Source organism: Ovis aries, chromosome 6 (assembly GCF_016772045.2).
Source record: "Ovis aries strain OAR_USU_Benz2616 breed Rambouillet chromosome 6, ARS-UI_Ramb_v3.0, whole genome shotgun sequence".
Classification (NCBI taxonomy): Eukaryota; Metazoa; Chordata; class Mammalia; order Artiodactyla; family Bovidae; genus Ovis; species Ovis aries.
In genome coordinates, this window is record NC_056059.1 from 4,533,092 (window position 1) to 4,559,190 (window position 26,099).

General features: G+C 39.6%; 1 protein-coding gene and 1 long non-coding RNA gene across 3 annotated transcripts in view; one reads left to right on the forward strand and one right to left on the reverse strand.

The window, feature by feature from the left end:
- Positions 1-860: 860 nt before the first annotated feature.
- Positions 861-25,253, reverse strand: LOC121819797 (uncharacterized). 2 transcript variants are annotated; one of them, XR_009601123.1, is made up of 5 exons: positions 24,984-25,253; positions 17,395-17,574; positions 16,865-17,041; positions 6,771-14,410; positions 861-6,386 (listed from the first exon to the last, which is right to left on the reverse strand). It is a non-coding gene; the product is annotated as an uncharacterized LOC121819797 (long non-coding RNA). The 2 variants fall into 2 exon arrangements; XR_009601124.1 differs by having other exon boundaries at positions 861-14,410.
- TNIP3 (TNFAIP3 interacting protein 3) overlaps positions 25,023-26,099 on the forward strand; it is a 58,855-nt gene continuing 57,778 nt past the window's right edge. The window contains exon 1 of the mRNA XM_027971373.3: positions 25,023-25,140. Within this exon, the coding sequence (XP_027827174.2) occupies positions 25,033-25,140 (108 nt within the window). The 5' untranslated portion in view covers positions 25,023-25,032. The remainder of the gene's footprint in view (positions 25,141-26,099) is intronic.

Sequence of the window (26,099 nt, forward strand, 5' to 3'; positions counted from 1 at the left end):
AATTATGTAAGTGATCTTTATGTCACCCCACTTGGGATGAAAGTACAGAGGACCTTGATTCTCCTACAATCATTTTATAGAGCTTCAGAGCCACACATGAGTACAGGTAAGACTTTCATACTTTCCTTTCGCCAGCAGCTCACTGGGTAAAGAATCTGCCTGCAATACAGGAGACGAAGGAGACACGAGTTCGAACGCTGGGTCAGGAGGATCCCCTGGAGGAGGAAATGGGGACCACTCCCATATTCTTGCCTGAAAAATCGCAGGGACAGAGCAGCTTAGCGGGCTACCGTCCAAAGGGTCGCAGAGTCAAACGCAACAGCACGAGCCCGTTCGGTAACTTTCCAGATCTGAACTCACAAGGCCGATTTGGAGCTTTGCTATTTCCTCTGGGCTCCGTATTCCTTCCGTGTGTAACACTGCTTGTGTTCATACTAGTATCACTTATGCGCGTGTAGTAACACTTTCTTCTGACACCAAATGAGTGACTTTTCCTATAACCAAATCTCCAGCACCAACTGAGTGTCCAACAAATCAAATCAATCTGACCCTGGACACCTGGAGGTGGAACTGACCCCGCGGGTTAAAGGCTCAGTCCCGCAAGGCTGCTCTCACTTTGAATCCAGTCACAGAGGCCAGCTGTACTTCTGACTGACTGGTTTTCAATTTGGGGCTGGGGACTGGGGTGGGTGGAGGGGTTGGAGGGAGTTGGGGGTGTCCCATAACCCTCTCCTCAGGCTCCTCAATTTGCTAGAATTTTAACTCAGTGTTAGAGCAGTTGAATAGAACATTTAAAAATAACTGGGCTTTTGAAATAAGGTAGAGAGATTTAAAGAAATATAGCATCTACATACAATTAGTTGCTTAATTAATTGACATTTATTAATTCATGTACAGAGGTCTCCAACTTATGATGATTTAATTTAGAATTTATTTCATTTATGAAGAAGCAAAAGCAATATGCATTCAGTAGAAACTATACATTGAATTTTGAGTTTTGATCTTTTCCTTGCCTAACAATATGTGGTGGAGAAGGCAATGGCACCCCACTCCAGTACTCTTACCTGGAAAATCCCATGGATGGAGGAGCCTGGTGGGCTGCAGTCCATGGGGTCGCCAAGAGTCGGACACAACTGAGCGACTTCACTTTCACTTTTCACTTCCATGCATTGGAGAAGGCAATGGCAGCCCACTCCAGTGTTCTTGCCTGGAGAATCCCAGGGACGGTGGAGCCTGGTAGGCCACAGTCCTTGGGGTCAGGAAGAGTCAGACATGACTGAGTGACTTCACTTTCACTGTCACTTTCATGCATTGGAGAAGGGAATGGGAACCCACTCCAGTGTTCTTGCCTGGAGAATCCCAGGGACTGGGGAGCCTGGTGGGCTGCCGAACAATATGTGATACCACATCGTCTTGTGAGGCTGGGTAGTGGCATTAAGTGGCAGCTCCCAGTCAGCAATGTGATCATCAGGATAAACAACCAATACACCTATAACCATTCCATCCCCATACAACCATTCTGTGTTTCACTTTAAGTATTCATTAAAATAAACTTTGTGTTAGATGCTAGATGATTCGATTCAACTGTAGAGTAATATATGTGTTCTAAGCACCTTTTAGGTAGGTGGTTCGGTATATTAAATGTATTTTCAACGCTTTTTTATGCAGCCCACTGTAAATTGAGGCAGGTCTGTATTAGTATACACTAATTGGTTTCTACAAATGTGAATAGATTTAATGTTAATAAAATCTTTTATTTTCCTAAGACTTGTAAATTAATTTATCTTTGTGATTTAGAAGTTCCTGCTGTCAAAGATGAATGTCTTCTTCATATTCTCTGTCATATACCATTGATTTTTTTTTTTTTTACTGATCTTAAGGATGTTTTACTCTGCTCTTATGAATAATTGTCTGAAACTCCATGATCTCTTCATTTTTTTCAGTTATGGGTATTTAATAACACCAACAAGCAAACAGCAAAAACATTAAAAAAAAAAAAAACACCTCTATTCTCACTAATGTGGCTCTCCATTTTTCCAGTGAGAAGATTTTCCTCTACCTAACCACTGTTTTCTGCTCTTAGCTCTTTGACCTTTGAAGTCAATGCTTAAATTTATTTCTATTTTGAAGTAAAATGTTAAGAAGCAACCCACATATATATAAAATTAGTTAGCTCTGTACATTAAGGGGCTTCAGTTCAGTTCAGTCACTCAGTGGTGTCCAACTCTTTGTGACCCCATGGACTGCAGCACACCAGGCCTCACTATCCATCACCAACTCGTGGAACCTACTCAAACTCATGTCCCTCGAGTCAGTGATGCCATCCAATCATCTCATCCTCTATCGTCCCCTTCTCCTCCTTTCACCTTCAATCTTTCCCAGCATCAGGGTCTTTTCTAGTGAGTCAGTTCTTAGCATCAGGTGGCCAAAGTATTGGAGTTTCAGCTTCAACATCTGTTCTTCAAGTGAATATTCAGGAATGATTTCCTTTAGGATAGACTGGTCGGATTTCCTTGCAGTCCAAGGGACTCTCAAGAGTCTTCTCCAGCACCACAGTTCAAAAGCATCAGTTCTTTGGTGCTCAGCTTTCTTTATAGTCCAACTCAGGGGCTTAGTACAAGAAAAAAATCCAGATCATATCCAAGTCTAACATTTCAACACCTTTAAGTAAATTTGTATTTGAACACTCAGAACACTAAGTAATGTGAGTATGATATAGTGCCTCTGGCAAAAATGAATAATTTGTAGACTTCTCATTTCTCAAGCTACCCAAATTTGCTCCTCTGTCAGTCTCCTGTCTCAGTAAAGAGGAACTGTTAATACCATCCCTGCTAGATTCCTGGCTAGCTTTCTTAGTCTCTATGCATTTATCCTTGCCTCCCTGCAGGCAACGCTAAGCCCAGCAACCAATGATCTTTCCAAAATATAAGTCACATCCTATTACTCCTTTGCTCAAAATCCTCATATCCTCGGAGTAAAAGTCGAGGTTTTGTTCATACCCACAGAGCTCCACGAGCTGGCTCTCTTTTACCACTAGTATTATTGACTGCCACTCCCCCTTCAAGCTCCCTCTACTCCAGGCATGCCTTCCTCCTTGGTGTTCATTGCCCACCCAGGCAAGCTCTCGCCTCAGAGTTTTGGTACTAGTTACCTCAATAGAGAATGAAATATTGCTTTCCAAGTAAACTACATCATGGCTCACTCTTACTTCCTGCAAGGCTTGCTCAAATGTCACCTCCTCAATAAGTCCTGCCTTTGATCACTCTATATAAAGCTGCAATTCCTGCCTCCCCAGTCCAACACTCCATAGTTCTGACCCCACTTACCTTGATTTGTATCATTTTCGATAACACTTCTTGCTGTTAAAATGATGACTAGACCAAGAAATACTGCAAATGGGAAAGTGAAAAGATACCCACAAGGAAAAGTCAGTCAAGAACCAAAACTAACAATTAAGAAGAGAACAAGCAAATAAAAATAAATATACTGAAATATGATCAACATCATTGGTAATTAGGAAAATACAAGTTAAAATACCAATGAAACACTCATTGTTAGCAAAGATATAATATATCTAGAGCCAACGTCAGTAGTAGGAAAATAAGAATTCTTATATACAGCTGATAGAAATGAAAATTGCTGTAACCAATTTGGAAAGTAATCTAGAAGCATTATTAGCAGTTTATACTTTTATACCCTTTGACTCAACAACCCAACTTTGATAAGTCTATCCTGTGTAAATAAAGTACCAGTGTATAAGAATATATCTAGACAAGTATTTCTTTTACTGCGCTGATTATTGTGAATATTGTGAATATTATTTCTATTATTATTTAAAAGAAAAAAACCATTAGAAACAACTTGATAGTCCATCATAGAGAAATAAATAAATTTGGCCCATTTATAATTTTCAATATTATTTGGCTATAAAAATATGTATGAACCTGGAGAAATGCTCAGAAAAAATACAAAATAACCAAACAATTGACAGAGTAATGTCTAACCATATTTCTATTTTTTAAAAAAAGAGAAAGAAATATCATTATGGATACCTATAATTAGTAAATAATTAAATTAATCAAATATAATTAAATATAATTCATATTAGTAGCATACACATATTTACATGAGCATAGAGAAAAATGTGAAATATTGGTGCTAATACTAATTATCACAGTACAGTTGAACTGAGGGAAGAGTAAGATTATTATTTTTTAATCTTCTCTGTTGTTGCCTTGTTAAAGTGAATAAACTTTTACAGTGTGAAAATATCCAATAACGAAAAAATAAAATGGGCTATTATTTGAAAATACATAGGCTAATCCTTTGATAAATGCAGAATAAGTATATGTACCATATCAGAGGACCTAGATTTTTATCACAGTTCTCCAAAAAAGGCAACATTTAAAATTAACTCTATGATCCCAATGCTGAGTTGATCCCGCGTAGTTCCTTTAATTTACGTATGAAGAAAATGAGATTATCACGCACAAGGTAGGTTCCCAGTAGAAGGCCACTGAGACAAAGCACAAACTAAGTACTTGCCTAAACCCCAGCTAGTTAATGGCAGAGGTCATCTAGAATACAGATCTTCAGATTCGAGTTGCAGGGCTCTTTCCCTTGGGACATAGACTTGGGAAAGCATCTTGAGAAAGCTGTGTGTATTGCCTAAGGCAGTGATAAACTCTGGCTCCAAATTTGCCTAAGGCAAAAATCACGGTACACATAGTACAGGTCCATGACTATCTTTTCCTCTTAGAAAGCTTATTACTCTTTGTTTCAGGCTTTTTGTTTCTACTTTTGTGTTTTGCTCTTTGAAGCATATGAACAATGCCTTGGAAACTCATTTAAACACAGGAGACGCAAAACAACGCCTGATAGCCAGATGCCGTGCTCTGGGGCCTGCTGCTCTGTGAGAAGCAGGCCAGCAGAACAGCCTAGTGGTTTCTGTGTTGAGTCCTCCTCTGATCCCTCCAAGCACTAAATAAAGCATCAGTGTGGCTACCCAGTTGTTCCCTTTTGTGGAACATTCGATTAGCGTGTTTTCTGGACTTTCCTCCCACCCCAAAACTTCCTGTCTTGCCCTCTATTCATTCAAGCTTGTCAGAAGTGTCCACTGACGTAGCTTAGAGTCCATTCATAAATTAACCCTAGTTAATGCAGCCACCAAATTTCCCCCTTGACCTTCAACTCCTACTCTTTCCCCCAACACATAGTTCTGCTTTTACTAACATTCAGAGCCTCTTACCAAAAAGTGACCTTTACTTTCACTCTCACCTAGCAGATCCAAAGAACTAGTTTCACTTTGTATTATTTCCCTCTGGGTTTAGTTCCATCTAAAGGTACGTTATTTTCCAGTACAGTTTTGTTTTGTTTTGTTTGTCTAAATGGAGTCTGAGCAGAAATCTTAAAATGGCCAGCTGGGCAGGGTGTTCCAGAAATCTTCTGGATGAAAAGGAACAGAAGGCTCTCCGAGGGAATAAAAGCAAAAACAAACAAATACAAATCTGTTGAGAGGAAAAAAAAGATAGACAACAGCTTGTTCACTGGCAATAATTCCCTGATCATTAAATCAACCACACAGTCAGTGTCAGCCACAGCTCTCTTTGAACTGGATTGTTCAGTCATAGGAAAAGGATGTTTTTTAATCAGCAGTTGGTGGTGGTTACTACAGCACCACAGGAGCTGGGAGCCTGCTGGTCAGGGCATGTGTGTTCAGGGATCCCCTTTGGCATCCAGACACTGCCGGTGATCCAGTAGCTGCCAACTGCCAGAACTTTGTGTAAAGATGAAAAACGTTGCTCAGAAGTCTGGAAACCCCCCTGAGCCTAGCAAGTTCTAACTAGGTACAGTTTTGAGAAATTGGGTCTAAATAAAGACACTTGAGGCCCCTACTGTGAGGTTTTTGAGAAATCTTGGACTCTGAAGTGTCCTCTTCTTAATCTGAGATTATGCAAAGGGAATTCATAATTGGGATAGTATCCCCTTCATCAAAACCCTTTTCTGCTGTTGTCCCAGTAAACCAATTCTTTAATACTCTCAGGTGCGGTTTTTGTTATTGTTCAGTCGCTCAGCTGTGTTCAATTCTTTGCCGGCCCGTGGACTGCAGCACGCCAGGCCTCCCTGTCCTCCACTATCTCCCAGAGCTTGCGCAAACTCATGTCCATTGAGTCGGTGATGCCATCCAACCATTTCATCCTCTGTCGTTCCCTTCTCCCGCCTTCACTCTTTCCCAGCATCACGGCCTTTTCCAATGAGTTGGCTCTTCACATCAGGAAGCCAAAAGACTGGAGTTTCAGCTTCAGCATCAGTCCTTCCAATGAATATTCAGGGTTGATTTCCTTTAGGATGGGCTGGTATGATCGCCTTGCTGTCCAAGGTGTCACCTATTTGGGTGAGAATAAAGGCAAGAGGAGTCTCCTTTAGTGTGCCTGTCCATTTTGGGGCAGTAAAGGAACTGATTCCAAGTGGTTGCCATGTCTTAACACACAAAAGAAATGCCAAATGCCACCCCAGTTGCCAGGTTGAGGGCTTGGCCTGTGACGATGGTTTAAGAGGAGACAGGGTTAGCAGGGCACCGCTAGCCCAGAGACTGCCTGTGTGTGATTGAGAAACAGGGGCTCATTCTTCTGGATGTGTGCAGCCCCACGCAGGGGTGCCCAGCTTGGCAAGAGGAGCACGGGTCCTCACCCCAGCCCTCCCAGGGCCTCCCAGGTGCCCTGAAACAGCCACCCATGCAGCTTCTGTCACTGAGCTGCCCTGCAAGGTACCTGCTGTATCACCTCAAAAGAATGAAGCAAGCTTCCTGTCTTATCTGAGGGTGGCAGGAGGATGTTTCCACTCCAGACGCTGTGACTTGGGTTGACGTGATCCATTCCTCTTCCCCAGCCGCTGCAGCGTGGTACACACAAGGAGTTCCAGTTCAGCGAGGGGGAATTTGGAAGATAAACATCAGTTCAGTTATTAGTGTAGTCTCACATCTCTCAGCTTGTCATGGTTGAAATCTTCAATCAGTGGTTCCCAGTTGCCACTTCCTTTTCTAATCCATTGACCTTGACTTGTGGTCAGGGCACCTGGAGTCCTTGTTTTCCTTGCCCACTTACTTCTACCAGGCAGGGGTATTTCCAAGCTACACAGATAGCACGACTCCTTTCTTGTAGGCCCCATGCCTGACTTCTTTTCTTTTTCAGTGGAAACTGCTGTCGAAGTAACAATGAGCTTTATCTGTGTATCTTTGAGCTCAGTATCCTACCAATGTTACAAATATTTTATTAAACTTTTCCTGGCTTTTGTGTTCATCACTTACTGAGTCCTTAAGTTTGTGCCAATGTCTGTCTCCCTGATTGCGTCTCGGGTTTCCTTTTCTCTGGATTGCCTCTAGATTTTCTTCTCCTTTTTGGTTGTTTTGAATTTGAACTATCTCCTCTCCCTGGTCCTTGCACAGTGCTCTCAGCTGGGCCTGTTGTGTGGCATCTGGATTCCCTCAAGTTTTTTATTTGTTTTCCAGTTTCACTGAACTTTCTAATTTTTTTCCAACTTTTTCCAACTTGTATCTCTAGCCATCACAGAAGATCTACACCCTTTTCAAAAGACCTCTTTAAAAATGTTACATGTTAGAGATAATCTCTTAGTATACTCCATAATTCTTTTTTTTTTTTTTTCATTTCAATACCTCAGATGTGTAAGAGTTCTTTTATGAGGAAAAACTCTAGGATCACAGAGCTGATGTCACTTTTGAGAGGATGGGTTCTTCTCATAACATATTCCATGATTTTGTTAACACTCTCTCTGGACCTGCTCATATTTTTTAAGCAGATATGATGGTAGTGGTTTAGTCACTAAGTCGTGTCTGACTCTTTCGAGCCCATGGACTGCAGCCCACCAGACTCCTCTGTCCATGGGATTTTCCAGGCCAGAATCCTGGAGTGGGTTGCCATTTCCTTCTCCAGGGGATCCTCCAAATCCAGGGATCCAACCTCAGTCTCCTTCACTGCAAGCAGATTCTTTACCAACTGAGGCATCAGGGAAACCCTAAAAACTCACATTTTTTAAGCAGGTATACTGGACTCTTGATAATCTTAAGGCAATTAATCTTCTTGATCAGCATATTTGGCCCTCACTGGGTCTTCTAAGCCATCTTTATTACTGAACTTAACAGCAAATTCTCTACAGTTTGTTTGGAGGCAGGAAAAGTTGCTATTTTAAAGAAATCCTAGAATGTAAGCTCCACAAGTGTGGGCATTTTTTTTTTTTTTTTCTCTTCTGCTCCTTTATATCCTGTGCCAACCACTAGAAAGAATGTCTGGCATATAACAGGTATTCAATAGTTATTTGTTGAATGGATAAATGATAAAATTGGGTCATTTTTTATTTCACTTTTTTACCTCTGTAGAACTGTGAGGATGATTTCATAGGCAAAAAATCTTCAGTGCTTTTGATGCCATGTAAACCTCTTTGTAACTAAAAATTTAGGCCACAGATATCACATTCTCAGGGCTTCCCTGGAGGCTCAGATGGTAAAGAATCTTTCTGTAATGCAGGAGACCCAGGTTGTATCCCTGGGTTGGGAAGATACCCTGGAGAAGGGAATGCTTACCCACTTCAGTATTCTTGCCTGGAAAATTCCATGGACAGAGGAGCCTGGTGGGCTACAGTCCGTGGGGTCACAAAGATTTGGACATGACTGAGCAACTAACACACACACACATCAAATTCCTATGTTTTGGGTTATAGTTTCTCTGAATGTGATTCTCTACAATGAAGGTGATACACTACTTTTCAGCCTATTCCCTTAAATCTACGTATCTTTCCCCATAGTCCGTTCCTTTCGTTTTAGCATTTTGGTTTGAAAAGGCTCCTGTACTGTCATTGTTATCGTTAATCTTTTCTTTCCCGTAGTTTACAGGAAAACCAAAATGAAATCTTTCCTAGCCCAGATCCTAAGAGGAACCAGATCCCTATGCTCACCCAGAATGTCTATAATCTTACATCCTGTAGTTCCGTTCTAGAATCTATTTTTTAAAAAATGACAAAACATTTTTACATGTACTCAATTTTTTAAATTGCCTTTGCATATAATCTTAATGAAGAGATTATATGTGTGTATTTAATCAATCAAGCAAGATCTGTCCTTAGAGAAACTTTTCTTCCCACAGCTTGTAACTTTCATGTTATTAAAACTGTATTATAAATTATACTACTCACTGACAGGTCTTTGAAATTCTTATTAATTAAAAGAGTATTAGCAATCCTTGCGTCTCTGGTGGCTAACGTATATTGAGGGAAAATCCTAAATTTGTGCCATATTCCTTCAGAATTCTTGGGTGAGTCCCACTATCATAACTAGGCTTAAAATAGACCCTATGTGTACTTAAGCTTGGACCTAGATGTTAAGGAAGACTCAAAATCTTTAACAGTTAAGTCAAAAATCAAGTTTCTTAACTCTGAACAGCCATCTACTTGATGAGTACAACTTTTACTTTTATCACCCATCAGTACAATGTCCTGATAGCCTCACTGCTTTCTGTTTTTTTCCCAGTCTTTGATGTCCTTTAAATCCATAGTATTTTATTAAAGTTCATTAAACCTAATACTTTGAGCCAAGTCTGTTCATGTTTGTTCTTGAATGTTTTACACTGGATTTCTATTCTACTCATGGATCTCTTACTAAAGGAAAGGCCTTTAATATTCTGACTAGAAAAAATAAAGTACTTTATATACCCCTAGTCCCAATTTACAAAAATATATATGTGCATATAAAGGAAAAGGGTAAATCTACCAAGATTTTATGCTAAATTTTCTATATTAAAGCTGTTAGTATTATAATAATTATAAAAATACTTATTACAGAAAAATTTCCTAGATATGCATACTTATATTTGATATGAATGAATATTTAAGCATTATTAATTACTAATTTTAATACTATTAAGTATTAATTTTTCCATCTTCAGAACTAAATACTGGCTATTTATAATCCCATTTTTAAAAATTAAGTCTGACCAATGCTTTGGTTTTTCAAATTTCAGTGGCATTCTAAATTTAATTGTGTTATGATCTCCATTACACTGTCAAGCAAACACAATTACTTCCTGAGCTGGTTCCTAATTTTTAGCTTTTAAAAACTGAACATTGTTCATGGTCCTGTTTCTCTTACTTTTTACAAAAGTCCTTATTAAAGAAAAAAGAAGTACTTATTAAAAAGATCTGTCTCTTCCAGTCTTAGAACAGTTGATATGTTCTAATTCTTTACTTGTGGCAATCTACACAAAAGCTCTGCTCAAAGAAATGCAATGAGAAGAACCTTCCTTGAGCAAGTTACCTCATCTCTGTGAACCTGTTTTCTCACCTGAAAGACAGCAGCAGCAGTTCCTAACTCAAGGAGGCTTTCTATGAGGTGAATGGAATCAAGCACCTGCCGTGCTTAGCCCAGCGCCGGGCTCAGCAGATACTGCCATCACTGTCGGGGACTGCGTGCTTGCGCAGATTTCGACAAGTCAGCTGAGCAAGAGTGAATGTCATTTTTTAGTAGCATGCCACTGTTCCCATCTATTCTGTCGTCACTCCTAAGAACAATGTCACCTCACCCACCTGCTGGTCTTATTTTCACTAAAAAATGCTACCTGGCCTTTAGAGATGATTTTTTTGTTTTTCACTTGATCTTGGAAATGCCAGTTAAATGTGAGATTTGCCTCTTCTGTCAGATATTCTAACTTACCCAGTTTTAGGAATTCCTCCTCTGGTTTTTGTATGGTTGCATTTATACAAGCACCTGAGTTATTTTTATGTCAACCTTGTAAAGACTTTTGAAGAACAAAAAACAATTTTATACCAAATAACTGTTTCACTTTACTGGTTTCTCACATTATCATGACCCTTGATAATTTCCGCTGAATACAGTGGTTTGATGTTTTGTAACAAAGAGAAGCCCGTGTTTCTTTTTCCCATTTCACTCAAGGATAGATGATCCATTCTCTATAATCAAAAATAGACAAGGTCAACACTAGTATTATTTTATAGGTTTTGTATCTAAAAATAATTCTGTGATAAAAATCCATTTTAAATCCCTGTGATATTCTTCAATGCTCAAAGTCATATCATTGTGTTTTAAAAAGGTAGTTAATAAAAGAATAAAAATCTTTTATGCACATTTCTTTCTTTTGGAATCTCATTCAAAATCATGAGGTCATAGGCTTTTGAAAGTTAATGGACTTTACTACATAAAGAAATTTTAAAGAAATAATTGTTGACCTAAATGAGAAGAAAAGCCTTTCTGAGTTTGAGTTTTTGTTCTATTGTGCATAGTATGAGTGCATGTTCAGTCATGTCCAACTCTTTGCAGCCTATGAACTCCTCTGTCCGTGGGATTTCCCAGGCAAGAATACTGGAGGAGGTTGGCATTTCCTCTTCTAGGGGATCTCCCCAACCCAGGGGCTGAACTGCATCCCCTGCACTGGCAGGCGAATTCTTTATCACTGAGTCACCTGGTAATCAATTTTGGCACTAACCTACATCTCCAAAAATAGTCTTCTACAATCTGAGTATTGGAACAATTTTCAATAAGTTTACTTATGAGAAGTCCACAGGGATATGAAATGTCAGATATTACAGAGTAAAGATGAAGACATTCAAGATTTGGGGGTTCTGTTAGTTTACACTGTGTATTTTCCTAACTGGGCTTTAAATATTATGGTGAAAATAGCTCATTTAATTTTTGGAATCCTTGGGCTAGAAGAGAATATCAAAATCATTTGATTCACACAAAATCTTTTCCACATTCTTTTAGGAAAGCAAAGCAAAACATTAAATCATCTTTGCTCTGTTCTGGTTCGCACTAATTTCACAAATCTCAGAGAAGATTTATTGGCCTGTGTCTTAGTTTCTGTACCATAATGAAAGGCTAATTTCATTTTCATAAGATGATTTCTATATTGAATATAAGATAATGTGTCAAATCAGATTTTTTTAGGTTTAATATTTATGTATTTTTACTTTAATTTCAAACTCTCAAGAATTTCTAAGTATAACAACATTTTATATTTTTACTGAATTACTCAGAAATAAATTACTACTAGACTGTTCAGTGTGCATCTCCTACAACCAAGGACATTCTCCCATGTAAGCGCAAGAAAGAAAAAACTGTCTTTACCCTCTCAGGGTCAGTGTCAGGGGGCCTACTGATTTAGCTGACAAAGACTGATTCACGGAATAAGAGGAATATACACATTAATATTTTTATTTGCATGGGAGTTCACAGAAAAGAAATGAAATTCAAAGAAACAGACTCAGGAAGTTTTGTACCCTTCTTAGCAAATAACATAAGGTTTGGCTTCAGAGGGCAATAAATTGTAGGGCAGTAATTAGGAGCTGAATGGAGTGTTTTATATAAGGTTTATTTATGCAGGCTCATTGTGCCTGCTGGTGCTTCATCTCCAGAGACGAGCTGTTTTTCTCATCCTGGTACAGAAAAAGGACCAAATTTATGCTACCTTCACAAAAGGAAATTGATACCCTGCTTTCAGGGAGATCATAACAATCCTCGTATCAAAGTAGCATCTTTTTAGGGTGGTGTATTCTGATCCCCTTCACATCAAAATCAGAAAATGAACACTGCTAAAATACTACCATCTAATACTCGGTCATCCAATTTTTTTTTGGATCCATCCAATAATTTTTTGCCAATTATTCTGTTCATGTCCTTCCTAGAAAAAAGGATAGAACCCAGGATCAGAGACTGCACGTAGTCTTTCATGATTTTTAGCCTCTTTCAATCTGGAACAGCTCCCCAGTCTTTGCTTAATTTTCTTGACCTGACAGTTGACACATTTTTAGCAGAAATACCACAATGTGAAGTTGTGTTTCTGAAGGCATCTTATCAGATGTCTGGATTTTTCTCACTACAGGTGATTTTAAACTTGATCAGTTCATTAAAGTGGAATCTGCCAAGATTCTCCAGTGTAAAGTTATTCCTCAGTATTTCTTTTAGTATTCACTAAGTACAGGGGGAGGGAGATCCTGTGAAATTATGTAAAGATCCCATTCCTCATCAAAATTTCAGGCACGAGTTTTAGCATCCATTGAGATTTCTATTTCAATTATACTGTGCTGGCTGCCAAATAGTGATTTTCTAATACCATAATTTCTTCTGCATTTATTAGTCACTATTCTAATGTAAAGAAAAGGTTTCTTCTGTCCCTAGTTAGGTCTATTTCTAAATTTTTATCAGTATACATTAACCAATCCTATTTTATTTAATGAGTTACAATACATTTTATTATCGCTCACTTTGATGCTGGAATTGTCCCATATCTAACCAGTTCTGTAATATTTCCTAATTCTGGCACAAAAAGAAATTCTAGGCTCATCATTTTCACCTGCATATGAACATTGTGGAAGAAAGAAAGAAATACAGGAAGGAAGAAAGGAATACAGATCATTGCACTCTTTAACAAAATTTATGTACCACTATAGGAGGAAAGCTATTTGGCGTAAGTCTATTATATAAATGTTAAACAATGACTGCAAAGTTTAAAAACATATTAAAAAATAATTAAAATTATTTTTAAATTTTAAATTCAGTAAAAAAAAAAAAAGGAAGCAAATTACAGTGTGCACACCACACATTTCTCTCTCCTGAACTCAAAATTCAAAGTCCGTATCAACAGAAAATGTGGGCAACATCAGAAAACTATAGTTTCTACCTGAACTGAATGCAGACTGCCCTCTAGAGGCACCATTTAATCAATACAGTCCAATGTTGCCAGCTGCAAGCGAACCTATTTGTATCTCCGTGTCAAGGTTTCAGAAGCAGTTCTCTTTAAATATGTAGGCTTTACTCTACACATGAGCTTCCCTGGTGGCTCAGTGGTAAAAAACTCACCTGCCAATACAGGAGATGTGGGTTTAATCCGTGTGTCGGGAAGATCCCCTGGAGAAGGAAATGGCAACCCACTCCAGGAATCTTGCCTGGGAAATCTCATGGACAGAGGACCCTGGCAGACTGGAATTCATAGAGTCGCAAAGGAATCAGACACAACTTAGCCACTAAACAACTGTACACATACTAATAACTCATCATGATTTCCACGTATTGTGTGCCACCTCTAACAAAACTAATGCAAACAATCCAACAACAAAAAAAAGTGGCTTCCATTTTATCAGCTAGACAAAAAAATGTGATCACAAGATAAGACATCAAACTGTCATATGCTAGTTTGTGACTTTTGGTAAAGCTGTTAGCAAACTCAAAATCTCCCCAAAATTTCATGCAGGAGAAATGTCTCCATAATTTATTCCATTATTTCTTCACCATCTGTAGATGAATCCAGTGTGGGTTCAGCTTGGAAACTGCCTCACTGGGAGGTCTTCACTTGGCTCTGAACCTTCATATGTGCTGCTGCAAATTTCAAAACTGCTGGTGAATTAAAATCAAGAACTGTAGTCACATCTTGAAACTACAACACAGGTGTAAAAAATCCACATTTAAACCAATAGAGTTTAAATAAATATTACTTAATGAACAATCAAATAGAAAGGTAAACTATTTCTCTTATCATAAACATTTTATATAGCTCTCAAGAATATGGTGTCTAAATTATTCAATACTTCAGATATAGTTATTAGAAGTATCACTTTCTCACCTCCTTTGTAATAATTTAAAATAATTTGAATAAAATTTTTTGGCCAATGTCTGTTCCTTAAGAAAAAAGTCGTTTCAAATATTTGTCCCAATGAAATTCAACTTTAACAATATAGATTTAAGAGAATAATTTTAAGATCATATTGTTTTATTTGATGATATTTTTACCTAAATCCACACAGTCAATATTAAATAGCGATGAGATACTGAGAAAAATATTATGATTATTGGACATGACTTAAAATTTAGTCCTCCAATCCTCCTAGAGAATGTCATAACTTGGTATTATGTACAGGTCTGAGCAATACATTTTGATAAATTAAAGGAAAATTATAGTTGACACCAAAATGTGGTTATATTTATATGAATATAACCTGATCTAATTTTCTACTTTGCTTTTTTGATATAGACACAATTATAAAATATATAATGTTCCTGCTGAAATGCTTATTTCCAAGAACAGTGTAGAGGAGGAAAATTTTTGTCTGGGCTCTGTAAGAAAAAACAGCTTAATAAGAGACAAGCTCACAGATTTTCTGTGACATGGGAACCCTCTTAGGAAATGAAGACCTGAAGAAGTGGCAAAATCTAAATACTTTTGTACTAAACTGATCAGAGAAAGACAATTGTGGAAAAGTAACTATAACATATGATGAGGCTAAAGGAAGATAAGAATTATTTTAATGAGGTCCGTTCATATGGATTCCTCTTCTTAATTTCCTATCCTTGATAATATAAATGCTTCTTTCTTCCTAGTATAGGGAGGGCATCTTTCACAAGCTAATTTTATCTCCTGTTTGCAGGAAGAAAGAGGGGAGATCAGAATGAATTTTTGTATCTGCTGTTTTTCAAGTATCTTTTGTTCAAAATAATCCTTCTGCTGAAGTGATATATTTTGGGGTGGCATATTCTGCCATTGTTCCACATTCACAATAAAATTTATAATTTTGCTCTGCATGTTCAATTTTGTTTTCAATAAATCAATATGAGCATATTTCCTCTGCAGACAATGTGCAAAAGCATTAACCACATGATACAAACGTTAGAGTAAGTGCCAAGGTTTTCTTGACATAAAAACAGGTTTAACTTATTTACAATGCTGGTTGAGAATTACGTTTCCTATCACCTGAATCTTTAACAGTATTCACTTTTTATACTCTCTGCTTCTTCAAAAGAATGGAATTTTATGTAAATAAAAAACAACCTTGATGGTAGTATGCCATATTAAAACAACAATAATAACAGAAACACCAAGGAATCTACTCCTATTGAACCATAATATTCTCAAGCTATGTCCTTCCTATAGCCCTGTTAGAGGCTGTTATTTTGTGTATTTTCAACCCTGTAATAAATGGTAGCGTAGCAACGTTTGGATGACTTCTTTGCTCTTCTGCTGTCCCTATAGAGAAACTCACATCGTAACAAACTCTGATATTCCAATGTCAGGCTATCCAGCAGATCTAAGATCTAAAAACGAGGTCATTTCTCTTAAAAACACAGAGCTTGTTAGGAGAGGAGAGAATCATGCTTACTACTTGCTCTTAGACAGGATTTTATCCTTATTTATACTTCTCAAGCATCTACCTGACTGCAGGTTTGATTCCAGGGAATTGGGAAGGACCCCTCAATTCTGAAATCCCTCCAGGACCCTGCTTGCTGGGGGCTTCCCAGGTGGCACTGTGTGTATTAGTCACTCGGCCATGCCCCACTCTGCAACCCCACAGACTGTAGCCCTCCAGACTCCTCTGTCCATGGGATTCTCCAGGCAAGAATACTGGAGTGGGCTGCTGTCTTCTCAACCCAGGGATTAAGCCAGAGTCTCCCTCTTTGCAGGTGCCTTTACCATCTGAGCCACCAGGGAAGCCAAAAAGAACCTGCCTGCCAGTGCAGGAGGTGTGAGACCCGGGTCGGGAAGATCCCCTGGAGAAGGGAACGGCAGCCCACTCCAGTATTCTTGCCTGGAGCATCCCATGGACAGAGGAGCCTGGCGGGCTACAGTCCATAGGGTGGGAAACAGCGTGTTAGCACGCATGCACCCTGCTTGCTGATGCCCGAAGCTCTATGGCTTGCAGCAGGAAGGTCTCCTCTTACAGTCTTCTTAGCTGTTAGGACTTCCTCAGCTCCTTCTCCCACAGGCAGAAGTACTGAGATGAGAAGTGCTGAGATGGAAGAAATCACATGGACTTGGTGGAGAGAAGGCATCTAGAGAAACGATGAGCAACCTACCATGACGTTGTAGTCCAGGCATCCCACCTTCAGGATTCCCTGGTATCCTTGTTGACCTCAGTCCTCGTTGTTCCTGACTACTTGTTCTCTCGTCAAACATTTAATGATCATTGTGAGGCTCTGGAGGCGCAGTGATATCAGCAAGCTAAAGGCGTGCCTGCCTTCAGGGTTTCTAATCTAAAAGAGCAAACGCGCAATTAACATCAAGGGTAATTAGCAGCCTAATTAGCAAATGCAGGTTGCTATGGAAATACATAGCTGGAACGTTTTGTGTCACCCTCCCATACTTAAGGCGAGAACTGCACGATGGCTAACATTTAGCCAGAAAAAAATGCCAAGGCTTGCATGTATCACGGTATCTCTTATCGAAACAGTGTATATTCATCGATGCTGTATCCTGTCTCAACCTGTCACTCTGCCCTTGTCAACGAGAACGTTTCACTAGCTCAGAGCAGTCCCAGTAAGGAGGCCAAACCTCATCGCTGCAGAATAGTTGTAAGAGGATGTGGTTTCTCCAGAACTGTGCTCACCTGTAACCTTTCGCGGTCTGAACAGCACCTGCAGCCGCGCTTTATCTCTGGTCCAATCTGGCTCCCCTGCCCGCACGCTTCCCCAGAGCACCGCCGCGAGAGTTTTGGCAGAGGGCTGTGGCATCAGCTCAGCGACTTGGCACATCACAAAAGCAGCGGTGCAATAGACAGGTATGCAGGCTGAGGGCAGTCACAGAGTTCACGTGTATAAGCAATATTGCCATTCTCTAGGCTCTCTTTTCAGACATGCAAAGACCACATTTAGACACTTGTTAAAATTATTAAGCTACATAGCCTTGGGTTAAACTCTTGAAATATTCATTCTTGCCCAAGGGCAATGCTACTCTGAAAATTTTGTGAGCAGAGTTTTCTCTTCTATTACTTCCTTAAGCCACAACTGTTAGAGCTCGCAATTACTAAAATAATTCAGATACCATGCCTTATGGATCTAAAACACATTTACACAGAGTAATTTCTTTATTGAGTAATTTCTTTCTCCCACCAATAGCCAGGAGCACACTCAGACTACTAATCACAGTAACAAAAAGTAAAACCTAAAAGTCATTGCTTGATCGTAGTATTTCAGACAACACTGCTCATTCTGTGTCTCCAGAGGTTGCAGTCCTGGTCTTTGAACATCTGGAAACTTTTCCATTATAGAAGAACATGCTATTGATTTATCCTTGTCTTATATTTGAAAATACGCTTTGTTCTCCAGAATCTTCCCTAAAAAGACTTGGCTTATGATTTAAGATCAAAGCATAACATGCAACCTTGGTGGCAGGCTGGGAGGAGATGTGGACATTTGAGGGAAAAAGAACACTAGTGTCCTTAATTCTTGCCTTGGTGTTGCTATCTGCCACTTGACCCCTCTGAGTCTCATTTCTCTGTCTTCCAAATGCAAGAGAGAAATTAAGTGATCTTTGGGTTATTCCCAAGATTGTGGCTTCTGTTTTCTCTGTTGAGTGTAATTGTTTTCCTTAGGAGTTTATACTTCTTGCGTGTACTAATGAGGCAACTATAGCATGTAACCATAAAAACCAAGTCTGGGGCTTTGGGCTTGTGTGCCCACCAGCAGTCACTTTTGGTGAGTGGACATTCCATGGTTTAAAGTATAGATACCCAGCGCTGCTAATGTACAAGGCACAAAGAGTTAAAACCACAACTCTTCTACAAATACATAATGAACATATGTCCACAGTTTTAATTCAGCCCATTGATGAGGTTTCCATTCAAAGAACATTTGAAGAGTTGGGTATTTACAGGCAATTTAATAAAGGAATGTTAGAGTAAGATACTAGACTAGATACAAAAATGGTAATGCCCTAAGAGGCAGTAAGCCATAAACTTGAGATTCTTTTCTACCAGAGAGGATTCTACAAACTAACAATGTCTTGACTGTAATCAAATAGTAGAATTTAAATAATTAAGTAATCCTTGAATGAGCCTATTAGACAATGGCATAAAAAGACTTTATCGGATAATTTTGGGGGGAGACGTTGGCACTGAAGACCCTTGAATGTGTAATAAAAGTCTGAGGGCTCCAAATATACTTTCTCTGATACACCTCTTTCTCTGATTCCTCCGATTGCTGGGTTACTGGGCAGATTGTTAACTCTCAATGGTAGTCTAGAGGAAAAACAGTTCAGAAATCATGCATAAATTAGGGAAAACTATTTGTAAAATAAGCTTCATAGTCACATTGGCCTAACCTACTATCCTATTGGTAAAAAATAATTCATATTAATATCATTTCTATTAACTTTCTAGGCTGATTTATTCTTTGAATGACAGCTAAGAAGGAGCAATAGTGGCACAGGAAGTTTATATCCATGTAAGTTTAAAGCAAGCAATGAGTAAGCAAAGGGTCTAACAGGGATTTACTAGACTTCTTTGTCAACATCAACTTGGAAAACTCTTAGCCCAAGAATACTGCCTCTATAATTCTCTGTTCACTTGAAATGTCACAAGGAGGCCACCTCAAATAAAGATTTACTTAATAGTATTTAATTCAAAGAGTCATTTTTTAAATTTTTCATAGTTTTTCCATGGTAAAAAAAATACATTATTTAAATCAAAGTGTACTCTTAGACAAAGAAAGCCACAGTAAGATTTGAATTTAAGGTGGCCGCTCATGGCGATAACTTAAAATGGGTCAATGATTATTACCTTTTTCAGTTCAGTTCAGTTCAGTCACTCAGTCGTGTCCGACTCTGCGACCCCATGAACTGCAGCATGCCAGGCCTCCCTGTCCATCACAAACTCCCGGAGTTTGCCCAAACCCATGTCCATTGAGTCAGTGATGCCATCCAACTATCTCATCCTCTGTTGTCCCCTTCTCCCCCTGCCCTCAATCTTTTCCAGCATCAGGGGCCTTTCAAATGAGTCACTTCTTCACATCAGGTGGCCAAAGTATTGGAGTTTCAGCTTCAACATCAGTCCCTCCAATGAACACCCAGGACTGATCTCATTTAGGATGGACTAGTTGAGTCTCCTTGCAGTCCAAGGGACTCTCAAGAGTCTTCTCCAACAGCACAGTTCAAAAGCATCAGTTCTTCGGTGCTCAGCTTTCTTTATAGTCCAACTCTGACATCCATACATGACCACTGGAAAAACCATAGGCTTGACTAGATGGACCTTTGTTGACAAAGTGATGTCTCTGCTTTTTAATATGACGTCTAGGTTGGTCGTAAGTTTTCTTTCAAGGAGCAAGTGTCTTTTAATTTCATGGCTGTAGTCACTATCTGCAGTGATTTTGGAGCCCAAAAAAGTGAAGGCTCTCTCTGTTTCCACTGTTTCCCAACTATTTGCCATGAAGTGATGGGACTGGATGCCATGATCTTAGTTTTATGAATGTTGAGCTTTAAGCCAACTTTTTCACTCTCCTCTTTCATGTTCATCAAGATGTTCTTTGGTTCTTCACTTTCTGCCTTAAGAGTGATATTATCTGCATATCAAACATTATTTATATTTCTCCCCGCAATCTTGATTCCAGCTTGTGTTTCCTCCAGCCCAGCATTTCTCATGATGTACTCTGCATATAAATTAAATAAGCAGGGTGATCATATATAGCCTTGACGTACTCCTTTTCCTATTTGAAACCAGTCTGTTGTTCCATGTCCAGTTCTAACTGTTGCTTCTTGACCTAAATACAGATTTCTCAGGAAGCAAGTCAGGTGGTCTGGTATCCCTGTTTCTTGAAGAAATTTCCACAATTTATTGTGATCTACACAATCAAAGGCTTTGGCATAGTCAATAAAGCAGAAATACATGTTTTTCTGGAACTCTCTTGCTTTTTCCATGATCCAGTGGATGTTGGCAATTTGATCTCTGGTTCCTCTGCCTTTTCTAAAACCAGCTTGAACATCAGGGAGTTCACGGTTCACATATTGCTGATGCCTGGCTTGGAGAATTTTGAGCATTACTTTACTAGCGTGTGAGATGAGTGCAATTGTGCAGTAGTTTGAGCATTCTTTGACCTTTTTAGGAAGGTCAAAAAGATTTTGACCCTCTCTTCAGAAATATACATTGAACATATAACAGATATAATATACTTTTGTACTTAATTTGACTTGGAGTGACTCATAGACCCCCTGCATCTCATCCTGGATCCTGATCTATAATTCCCAACTGAGAAAAACAAGGAGCCACCTAAAAGGCCATCGGTGAAGCAAGTGGTCTTCATAGCTTGTCTCCCAAGCCTCTCTTGATATCTGACTCTGTAAGTCAGCTAACTTTCAGTGCGGGCAATGATAGGTTGTTTTCTTTGGAACTGAAGCAGAAATACCCCTCACAGTGGAAAACCTGAGCCCAATTATTTGGGAATAACACAGTCCTCTATAGTCCTGCTGTAGTGACAATTCACTAGCAACTCAAAAGTAGATTAAAAAGTTATAGGTCTCAGAACACATTCTTATCCTGCCCCTTATAAGGCAAGTGACCTTAAGAAAAGGTGTTTAACTTCACTAAGGCTCAAGTTTAATTGAAAAATCAGGATGATTAGGGGTAGGGCCCTGAGCAAAGACATCTGGAGCCTGACCTAATCAGCTAAGTATTACAGAATCAATGAACAGATCCCGGTGAGGATAATACATACCCAGTGAAACTAATGCGAGGGTTTGAAGGCTTTGTTCTGTTTGTGTTTAAAAGTTTGGTAGCGTGATTTTCTTTTTACTCTACTCCAAACCTTGGGTCATAATGTCATATTAAGACTATAATTTTGTTGCATGCAATTATTTAGTGATCTATAGAGGAAAGCCTTCCCTAGCAGCTTAGATGGTAAAGCATCTGCCTGCAATGCAGGAGACCTGGCTTCAATCCCTGGGTGGGGAAGATCCCCTGGAGAAGGAAATGGCAACCCACTCCAGTACTCTTGCCTGGAGAATTGCATGGACAGAGGAGCCTGGAGGGTCACAGTTCATGGGGTTGCAAAGAATCGGACACGGCTGAGCGACAAAACATGCACCTGCATAGAGGAAAGCAGAGTTTTAAAGCCTCTGCTAATGCTTCCTTTGTGTCCCAACTTTATCAGTTCTTTGAGGTTCAGTTCAGTTCAGTTCAGTCGCTCAGTCGTGTCCGACTCTTTGCAACCCCATGAATTGCAGCACACCAGGCCTCCCCATCCATCACCAACTCCCGGAGTTCACTCAGACTCATGTCCATCAAGTCGGTGATGCCATCCAGCCATCTCATCCTCTGCCGTCCCCTTCTCCTCCTGCCCCCAATCCCTCCCAGCATCAGAGTCTTTTCCAATCAGTCAACTCTTCGCATGAGGTGGCCAAAGTATTGGAGTTTCAGCTTTAGCATCATTCCCTCCAAAGAATACCCAGGACCGATCTCCTTCAGAATGGACTGGTTGGATCTCCTTGCAGTCCAAGGGACTCTCAAGAGTCTTCTCCAACACCACAGTTCAAAAGCATCAATTCTTCAGTGCTAAGCTTGCTTCACAGTCCAACTCTCACATCCATACATGACCACAGGAAAAACCATAGCCTTGACTAGACGGACCTTTGATGGCAAAGTAATGTCTCTGCTTTTGAATATGCTATCTAGGTTGGTCATAACTTTCCTTCCAAGGAGTAAGCGTCTTTTAATTTCATGGCTGCAATCACCATCTGCAGTGATTTTGGAGCCCCCAAAATAAAGTCTGGCACTGTTTCCACTGTTTCCCCATCTATTTACCATGCAGTGATGGGACCAGATGCCATGAACTTCGTTTTCTGAATGTTGAGCTTTAAGCCAACTTTTTCACTCTCCTCTTTCACTTTCATCAAGAGGCTCTTTAGTTCCTCTTCACTTTCTGCCATAAGGGTGGTATCATCTGCATATCTGAGGTTATTGAGGTTATTTGCATAAATTTTAAATAAGCATCTAATTTACTGTTAGATTTGAGTTAATGTTTTGAATTAAACTTCATTGATATTTATTCAACAACAAATATTTATGGAGAGAGGTCATACTATGTGCCAAGAAACAGGGCAACGAATAAAAGCAGACAAATGCCCTTCTTTCATGGGACATATATTAAGCCTGTATGGGGGCTGGGGAGAACAGTAAGCAAATAAGAAATCAAGATCATAAAAAATTCTAAGGAGAAAATTAGAATTAAAGGCCAGTAGTGATGGGTATGAGAAAGCCATTTTAAATAAGTTCATCAGCAAAGGTTTTCTTAATAAAGTAACATTTGAGACAGACTCTGAAGGACATGGGGGAAGCAAGACATGTGGAAGAAAGTGCAGACACCAAGCTCCTGTGTGAGAAGCACACTGGTGTGTTCTGTGATGGGCTAAGTGTGCCTGGAAAGGCAAGGCGGAGGGGAGTGGGTGATACGAGCTCAGAAACAGCACAGGAGCTGGTCATTTGGGGCCTTGGAGGTCACAGAGGGTCGTATCAAAATGATCCCCTCTGGGGTTTGGGCTCAACAACATGTTTGTCACAAAGGAATGTAACACCAGAAAGTACTGTGACCTCTTGGCAGGCAAGTCTGGTTCAGAATAGGTCAGGAAAGCTGCCTCAGAGGCTTAATATTCAGTCTAGTCCGATTCCATTGGACTAATTAATTAATTGGTAATCTAATTAACCTGAAGGATTTGGGGCACTTATTAAAGGAATTTTGAGACTCTTCTCAGAGGACTGCAGGAAACGCTGGGCATAGGCTAACAAACTTGATACTATACATATATAAGCTTTGGGGCCATGAAGAGATTCCTGTACACCCAGTAGCTGCATATGGTGACACTGCCTGTGGGCCATGAGGCACAGATATTCCACAGCCTGAGGAAAGTATAAATAGAAACATGAGAGTTGAGGTGTGTTATTCAGAGACACCAAAAGGCTAGCTTAAGAAAAGACAGATAATTCATTATAAAAGAAATGGGGTAATTAGCAGAGTATAAGGGTAGGAAGGCAGCCATGCCTTAGGGTTGATTCAAGACTAGAAAATTGCGAAGGCTTTCCATCTCACAGCTCTGCATTTCCCTACCCAGCTGCTTCATTCTTAGCGCCCTCTGCACACAGAAGAGAATCTCACGGGCCAAGCTGGAATCGGTTATTTACTCTTGGTCCAATCAGCTGTAACCAAGGAAGTGAGGTCAAGTAGTATCAGCAAGCATGGCTGCCAGAGCCTCTGCCTGGGAGCCACTCTCAAAGAATGCAGAGGGTTGGACAGACAGCCCAAGTAACCTCTGCCACATCATGCGATTAGATCATCCCCCTATTTATTTTACTTGGAGACAACTTTGAGAAGTATTCCTGAAACAAATTCCTACCCCAATTCAAGGGGTTGTTTTCAGGAGATGAAAAATGAGGAGGAAGACAAAACAAATGTAAAGAAAAATAACATAATGAATACCTTTTTCTCTTGAATTATGTTTTTAATGAGAAGATTTCTCCATCATGTCAGCATGATACAATGGAAAGAAAAATGGACTAGAGTCAGAAAATCTGATTTAAATTTTTACATTATCAGTTAATACTCATGGGAATGTAAGCAATTCATTCTGGTTCTCAGATAAATAATGCAGGTTGGACTAGCTTCTTTTTAAGGTAACTTCCAGATACCCTTTGGCTCTGATATGATATTTCCATTTGGTGGCAAATAATCCTAGGGATTTGTTGTCAGTTCGTTGAAGACATAGAGCAAAAATGGCCAAGAGACAAGCTATAGAATCCTACACATCTGAGTGTGATCTTGGCCCTGTCACTGTTTTGGAGTTTGACTTTGCATAAATCAGTAAGTTAGTTACTAAATCCAAGTTTGTTCATCCGTAAAATGCAGGTAAATGCTGACTACTGTAATGAATTGTACCCACTGAATAAGAAAATGAATGTAAAGCACCTGGCTTACTGGGAGTGTTTAGTTCTGGTCATTGTTATCAGCCTGTGAAAATCCCGCAACTTGTTTATATCTTACTAGATTACTTAGAATAAATGTGCGGGTAAGTGAAACTTGAACTTCAGTACTCCTTAAAGCTCTCTAATGGCAGCAACTAATGAATATGCGATTAGAGACCTGGAAATTCTAGGGGTGGGGGGTATTATACATAAATAACACCTCCATGTCATTCACGAATATAATAATTTTTGATTACCTTTGTAAAATGTGGCTTTCCCATGTCCCCCGGGGGCAGGTGTGAAAGCATGGAGCTGGATAATAAAATCCTCGGTCTGATTGAGAGGAATACTTCTAATCCCAGAGGGGTCAGCCTGGGGGCCACGTCGAGTCACAGAAGTCCCTGTTCTGTGAAGGTAAGGAAAACTTTCTGCTTTTTCTCAATACACCCTTCAGCGGCACGGTCACTGAGAAGAACGCAAGGGGAGAGTCCCTGAATCGTTTCCAGTAAGGCGCTTCCTTGACGACTGAGAGGACGAAGTGAGCCCGTGCAAACTTCTCTTACACAGTCACTTCCTGTTACTAAAAAAAAACCCTCCACAGAAGCTCCTTCCAGTTTAAAGTGTGATATCAGGGAACCGTCATTACAGGAAAGGGAGGTGGAGCTCAAGCTATTAGAAAGAGTGCTTAATGCAGCAACAACTCTTTTATTGGGAGGAGCTAACCTAATATATGCTAACTCACTTACACTGGGTTACTAAAATCCACACAATTCATGCCCATTTTTTAAAGGAAAAAAAAAAAAAACCAAGATTTTCCTGATAAGTTCTTTGAATTTTCTCTTGTTTCAGGATGTTTATCTATGGTGCTTTATGTAACAAATAGAATTCAAGGGTAAGCTCAAGCTAGGAACTTTGCAGATACCTTTCTAGAAATACGTCATGAATGACATCACAAGCTCTTAAGCTCAGCAGTCCTTCTAATTAGAAACCGTCTCTAATGATCATTTCAAAATAAATCTAATGTAAGTAAATTAGAAAATGTGGCTGACCTTAAAAATATTTACATAACTTCTGCTTTGGTTTCTTAGTTCTAAAATGATCCAGGCTCATTGTGGAAAAGCTACAGTAAGCATAGAGAAAACTATAGAAATCATGTACAGAGAGATTTATTGCAGAGCTAATGGAGTTTGCAGTCCCCCAAACAAATACTGTCTTTCATAACTAATTTGCAAGGTTCTAGAATTGTATAAGCCTCAGGCCTCACCAAACATGGATCAGCCTCTGAAATCCCCTCCATGCCTACTGCTCCTAGAGAGCCTCGCTTAGCATTGAGATCTGTGTGTCTCCTTCTGGGCCTTTCTCTCTCTCTGACA